This window comes from Scylla paramamosain, chromosome 11 (genome assembly GCF_035594125.1).
Source record: "Scylla paramamosain isolate STU-SP2022 chromosome 11, ASM3559412v1, whole genome shotgun sequence".
Lineage (NCBI taxonomy): Eukaryota > Metazoa > Arthropoda > Malacostraca > Decapoda > Portunidae > Scylla > Scylla paramamosain.
Window position 1 is genome coordinate 2,102,501 of NC_087161.1, and position 6,679 is coordinate 2,109,179.

The 6,679-nt window shown below is 51.4% G+C and overlaps 1 protein-coding gene across 1 annotated transcript in view; it reads right to left on the reverse strand.

Annotated features, from left to right (window-relative positions):
* LOC135104813 (homeobox protein CDX-1-like) overlaps nt 1-6,113 on the reverse strand; it is a 36,755-nt gene extending 30,642 nt beyond the window's left edge. Inside the window, exons 1-2 of the mRNA XM_064012433.1 lie at nt 4,823-6,113; nt 439-477 (exon numbers count right to left, since the gene is read on the reverse strand). Of these exons, the coding sequence (XP_063868503.1) occupies nt 439-477; nt 4,823-5,084 (301 nt within the window). The 5' untranslated portion in view covers nt 5,085-6,113. The remainder of the gene's footprint in view (nt 1-438; nt 478-4,822) is intronic.
* Between the last annotated feature and the right edge of the window lie 566 nt (nt 6,114-6,679).

The window sequence follows — 6,679 nt, forward strand, 5'->3', positions numbered from 1 at the left end:
CACACACACACACACACACACACACACACACACACACACACACACACACACACACACACACACACACTGAAATTAGGGAAAACAAGTTAAAGAAAATGAGAAAAAGAAAAAAAAGCTGAAGAAAATGAGACTGACAGTGAGAGAGAGAGAGAGAGAGAGAGATGAGAGAGAGAGAGAGAGAGAGAGAGAGAGAGAGAGAGAGAGGAGAGAAAATATCTTTCCTCTCCCGTCACCTCAAATACAACCCCGTCGGGAGCCCTATTCTCCTCCTCCTCCTCCTCCTCCTCCTCCTCCTCCTCCTCCTCCTCCTCCTCCTCACCAACACACGCCCTGTCAGCGGAATCGTGACAAAAAACTTTATCCATAGTAGAGAGAGAGAGAGAGAGAGAGAGAGAGAGAGAGAGAGAGAGAGAGAGAGAGAGAGAGAGAGAGACTCACCTTTCACCGGTAAGCCATCCAGGTCTAGGAAGGCGCCATCTGTAAGGAAAAATAGGAACTGTAAAACATAATAATGATAATAATAATAATAATAATAATAATAATAATAATAATAATAATAATAATGATAATAATAATCAGTCATTCTCTTAGGCTTAGTCACGTAGGCCTCATTTATTCATCTAACCATCTATCTTTCCATCTATCTACCCATCCGTCTGTCTACTTATCTGTCATACGCGTTTCCATGATGATTTTCCCTTGCTGACAATGTTTCACCCTTGTCACACTATCACAAGAATCACGAAAACACCCTTGAAAACACCAGCCGCCTCCATAGTCGCTGTGAAACACTGAATGCGAAGGTCAGAATCATGAACATATGGTTTGTATTCAGAAATCCTTTGCTCTTTTCACCACGACTCCTTTCGAACAGAGATGATCAGCAGGGTTCTCAAAAGTGTTCCTTCAATCGATAGAGTAAAAATCATGTTCGTCTGTCTCTAGAACCGTAAAAACACCCTTAGAAACCCGTGAAACGTCAATTACAGCCTTTTGAATGAAGTGGAGGTGCGGACAGAAGTGTTTCAAAATATGGACCGATGAATGCTGTACCGAATCGTGGGAGAAGGTTTGGTATAGCGTCACTTGTTCTTCGGGTCTCGGCATAAGGGGTCTCTCTATGGTTCTCCTCTTCCCGGTCCTCCCTCAGTCTTATCCATTCCCTTTCCCTTCCTCCGCATTAACTAATCCCCGCTTGTTGTTATCATGTTCCTTATTTATTTCTCTTCCCCGTCCTATTTCTCCTTCTTTTTCCTTTTTCTTTGATTTCTTTTTCTTTATGTTCCTTCTCCTTTTCCTCTACCGCCTCTTCCTCTTCTCCTCCTCCTCCTTCTCCTCCTCCTCCTCCTCCTCCTCCTCCTCCTCCTCCTTTCTTTTTCTCCCTCAAATTGTGTTCCATTCATCTTTGCAAGACGGAAGTGCACCAATAATAATAATAATAATAATAATAATAATAATAATAACACAACAACAAGAACAACAACAACAACAAATATTTTCCCTGCAAAAACCTTAGATATCCGGTATTATCAAACACACACACACACACACACACACACACACACACACACACACACACACACACACACACACACACACACACACACACACACACACACACACACACACGTCACACACACACACGTCATTCTCCGGTTTACTTCTCTTGATAAATGTATACTAACTTGTTTGGTCATTTACTACTTGACTTTACTGTCTGTTAACGACCAGTAGAGCTTCCTGTGTGTGTGTGTGTGTGTGTGTGTGTGTGTGTGTGTGTGTGTGTGTGTGTGTGTGTGTGTGTGTGCAAATCCTCTTCCTGTCATCTTTGCTCGAAATTATGACTCTCTCTCTCTCTCTCTCTCTCTCTCTCTCTCTCTCTCTGGTGGTTGGTAACAGTGGAGATTGTGGTGGTGTTGTAGTGATATTAACACAGGTAATGGTAGTTGTGGTAGGCGGTGGTAGGCGGCGTGGTTAGCTTAGCGGTAAGGTGTGGTGTGGGGATGGTGATAGTGCTGGTGGTGGTGGTGATGTTTGTCACTGAATATTGGTCGTTGTTGTTGTGGTGGTGGTGGTGGTGGTGGTGGTGGTGGAGAGGAGGAAGAGGATAAAAATGTATATAATCTTCGCCAACAAAGTGATAAACCTCTTCTAGTAGATGTAATGAATAAGAAATCGTTTAATGTTTGAAATGTGATCCCTTTTATTGTCATTGTTCATTTACTCACTTTAACACCAGGAGCTTCAGAAATAAGCGACAAGGAGCGACAATTCTAAACTTTTTCTTTCCTAAATTTATACCCCCTACCATCTTTTTTTTTTTTTTTTTTTTCTCTTCTACTTAAAATTTCCTTCTAAACTTCCGCAGCATGAAGGGAGGAGTGTAGAAAACTTGCGCCCAGAATTATGACAATGGACTTATAGGGATTAACGGCATGGTTGTGTATAGCTGTCTGGCACCTCGCGTTTAATAGACTGTGAAATTTCAGCGGCATTAAGGAGAGACTTAAAAAAAAAAAAAAAGTGGGGGGGGTGGGTGCCAAGAATGGTGACGGTGTGCTCAGGGATTTTCAGCGGCACCAGGAAGTGTTCATATGACTGTCAGCACCTCGCCCACGCACATTGGGATCGGATATTTCACAGGCATGGCTAAGAATAACTGTTTAACGCCTTACGTACTGCATTTAACTCATAGATTTCAGCGCCATCGTTAGGTTTAGCTGTCTGGCACCTTCCGTACGAAATCTAAAAAAGGATTTTGCCATTCTTTCAGCCGATATTACACACACACACACACACACACACACACACACACACACACACACACACACACACACACACACACACACACACACACACACACACACACACACACACACACACACACACAGCGTTCCCTTCAACCATATGTCTTTCATTTAACCACCAGCCTTTGCTTTGGCACGAGCACATTAAAGTCCAGGCGATGGCCTCACTAGAACCCCCCGAGACAACAGTGCAGCAGAGGGTGTGGTAAGGTCAAGCCAAATATCAACACAGACCATAGTTTCCGTCTCACTCTCTCGATACACACAGAGGTTGTGATAGCGGTGATTGTGGCAAAAGTTGAAAATTATATAGAGGCATGGAAGAGGAGGAGGAGGAGGGGGAGGCAGTGAGGGTAGTGATGGTAATGGTTAATCGGCTTGACGTGAATGCATCAGTTAATACAATAGACTCTTGTCCTGGAGCCACCTGCAGCTCTAGAGGGCCAGGAATGGTACAGCTTTAGAGGGCCGGGAATGGTGCAGGGGCGGGACGAGGCCGAGTAGACCACATTTTTTACAAGGATCTGTGAGCTTAACACTTTGAGAACGCGGTGGCAGTGCGTCCGCTGCTCTCACGTTGTATTGATGCCGAATGTCAAAGTAACATAATTTTAATACATACAGAAAACAGGAATAGAAACATTTATCAGTTTTGTATGAAGTGATAGATATGTTCATTACTTCAGGACTTGATATATCGGCTTTAGAAAGGAACATTTCCTCCGCTAATGATCTCTCACGCAAATGAGTCTTGAAGGAAGCACAAGGGAGCGGCAGTGTGTCGGTGAAAACGTTCTCTACGTAATATTGTCCATGAAAACATTCACTGTGTAATATCGACAACGTGTCCTGCTGCTGGTTACTCGCTCGGACAAATCAGCATCGAATGAAGCACGGAGAGGAACAGCGAGACGAATTGTGACGCAGTTTCAGAATCACTCAAAATACTCGAGAAAACAATCCTTCAATTCTTCACAAAATCTCCACACGGCATCGCCAGCTCAACACAAATTCGTTTAGTCAGTTCCTGTATAATACCGCCATGTTTTATGTTGCTATGTGCTAACAACTCACTCTATCTTCTATCTCCAGCACACAGCCCCGACTTATCAGTGACTGGACGAGTTACGAGTATTGAGCTGGAAATGATGCGTGAAACTTGTTAAGCGTTTAATTATTTTCTCGAATGTTTTGAGTGATTCTGAAAATAAATCACCGCTTTTACGAGATGTTGGCGCCCGAGGTGACGAGAGAGCGCCGCCTCCCACTGAGAAAGTGCCCAGGAGGTTTGGAGGGACGCGTTCCCGCCATGCCTGAGATGACTGAGCCGCGGCGGTGAGCACACGGCTGTCACGGTTGGCTCCTCTCCTCTGACCCTCACCTGTTCCATCCTAACCTGACCTAACCTGACATGACGTAAATACTACAGTCCTCTTTCATATCGGAGTTACTTGTATATGATCCGTTGTTGTTGTTGTTGTTTAATTTTTTGTCCATTTTCTTTTTTTTTAATAATAATAACAATTGTAATAGTAAAGATAAGTAAAGCTACGTGTCCCCAGTAGCAGTGTGTGCCGTGCCTGGAGGAGGCCTTCAGGCTGGAAGTGATGACAGGTTAATTAATAGTGCCAAGGTGGTGGTGGTGGTGGTGGTGGTAGTGGTGGTGGTGATGGTGGTGGTGGTAGTGGTGGTGGTGAATTATTACAGGTGACTTATCGCGGGTAAATCACTGCTTGGTGTGAAATTTGTTATCTGTACCCCGGTGATAGGGAGGGATCAGCGACGGTGGTGGTGGCCTTGGCGGCTGAGGCTGAGGCTGTGGTGTGGTGTGGTGTGGTGTGGTGTGTATGGTGTGGTGTGTTGTGTTGTGTGTGTGTTGTATGGTGTGTGGTGCGGTGTGGTGTGGATTGTGTTGTATGGTGTGTGTTGTGGGTGTGTGTTGTGATGTGGTGTGTGGTGCGTGGTGTGGTGCCGCGTGGCTGGACACAGGAAACGCAGAGCGGGGCACTGCTCACCTGAGTGGGGCGGCCCCTGGAAGGCTGTCTTCTCTATCCACCTGAAAGGGGAGCGAATCTGCTGGGGTCGCGAGGACGGCGGGTGTGTGGTGGGGCGGCGGGTGGGTGGTGGACGTGGGGAGGGTGGTGGGCGGGGTTGGGTGGGTGTTGGGTGGCTGCGGGTGAGTGGCAGGCGGCGACTCGTCATCCCCCGCACTCTCCGCCAGACCCAGCACGCCCTCGTTGGGGGACTGCGCCCCTGACACGCCCCCGTCGCTGCCATACTCCAGCTGTCCGCCCACGCCGGGCAGCTTCGGGTAGCTATTGAAGGTGGGCGAGGGTGGGGCGGCCTGGGGCCCCGCCGCTCCAGGGGCGCAGGGCGAGGGCGTATGTGGCGGCTGGTGCACGCCCCGTGCCGGCTGAGCCCAGGCTGGGGTGCTGCGGGAGGGGGGAGGCGCCCCCGCCGTTGTGGTGCAGGGGCGTCATCCAGTCGTCGTAGGTGGCGGGCGAGCGCTGCTGGCAGTGCTGCACCGCGTGGTGGTGGGCGGCGGCGGCGTGGTGGGCGGCGGGGTGGTGGTGGCCGCCCATGTACACTGGGTTGTGCCAGGCGGGCGGGCCGCTTTGCAAGCCGTCACCGAAACTGGGCGGGCACGAAGGGCTGCAGGTTGCAGTTGAAGTCTGGCGGCGGGTACTGGTAGTGGTGGGCGGGCTGGGCGGGATAGTAGCCCAGGTAGCCCGCGTGGCCCTGCTGCCCCACCATGGGGGTGCTGCGCCGGCGGGGGCGGCGGCCTGTTGGCGGCGGGGAACATGGCGGCCTGAGAAGAGAGAGGCAGCCACCTGCACCATCCTAGTGGGGGACGGCGCGGCGGCCCATGGCGCGGCGCGCCCTTGTTACCCCTGCTTCCCTGCTGCCGACGGCACCTTCCAGGCACTGCCTCCACTGCTACGTGGCGCGGCGCCTGTCCCCACCTCGCTGCCCTCCACGCGTCCTGCTCCCTGCACTCCCTCTGCCTCCCCTGCACGAACCTCGGTCACCTACACGCGCCCCTGGCTGCCATACACGAGCCCCGGGGTGCTGCACCACAGCGGCACTGCGAGAATCACGCGTCGGCACACACACACTTCGCGGCGGCACAGCGGCAAGGCGGGCACGGCACTGAGTGGCGGCGGCGGCGGCGGCGGCGGCGGCGACGGAAGCTGCTGCTGCTCACCAGACGAGGAGTGACGGAGTGAGGGGCTCCCTCTAACCCCGGTCAGCCCGCCCCGCCCACACTGGGCCCGCGCCTCTGGCAGGGCGGGGCGCCCCTTCCTTCCACCAATGAGCAGCTTCGCTCAGCCCGCCCGCCCACCGCACCGTCCCCCAGCCACTCTGTACCGGCCCACGCTGTACTCCACTGAACTGTACCATGCCGTACCTCCAGTACACTGTACCCCAGCCACACCCTTAGGCCACAGGAGCAAGGGCACCGTGCCCACGATACTCTGTCGAAGCTCTGTATCCCTATGTGGACAGAGAGAGAGAGGAGAGAGAGAGAGAGAGAGGAGAGAGAGAGAGAGAGAGAGAGAGAGAGAGAGAGAGAGAGAGAGAGAGAGAGAGAGAGAAGCCCAGGGTGGCCTCTGGTGGATCAGACAAAGAGTCCACAACAAAAGGGAGACAGACAGACAACACAGCAAGGGGAGGTGAAGGGAGAGGTGTAGGTGTGCGGGCAGGGAGGCAGGGAGGGCACCAGCACACCTGAGCGGCCCGCCTCACACCTACCTGTTAATGAGCCAATTAAGAAACATCCCCTCCTGGGTCATCCCCGAAAGCTGGGTCACGCACGCACCACCCCAGGGTCACGCGCGCCCACACACACACACACACACACACACACACAC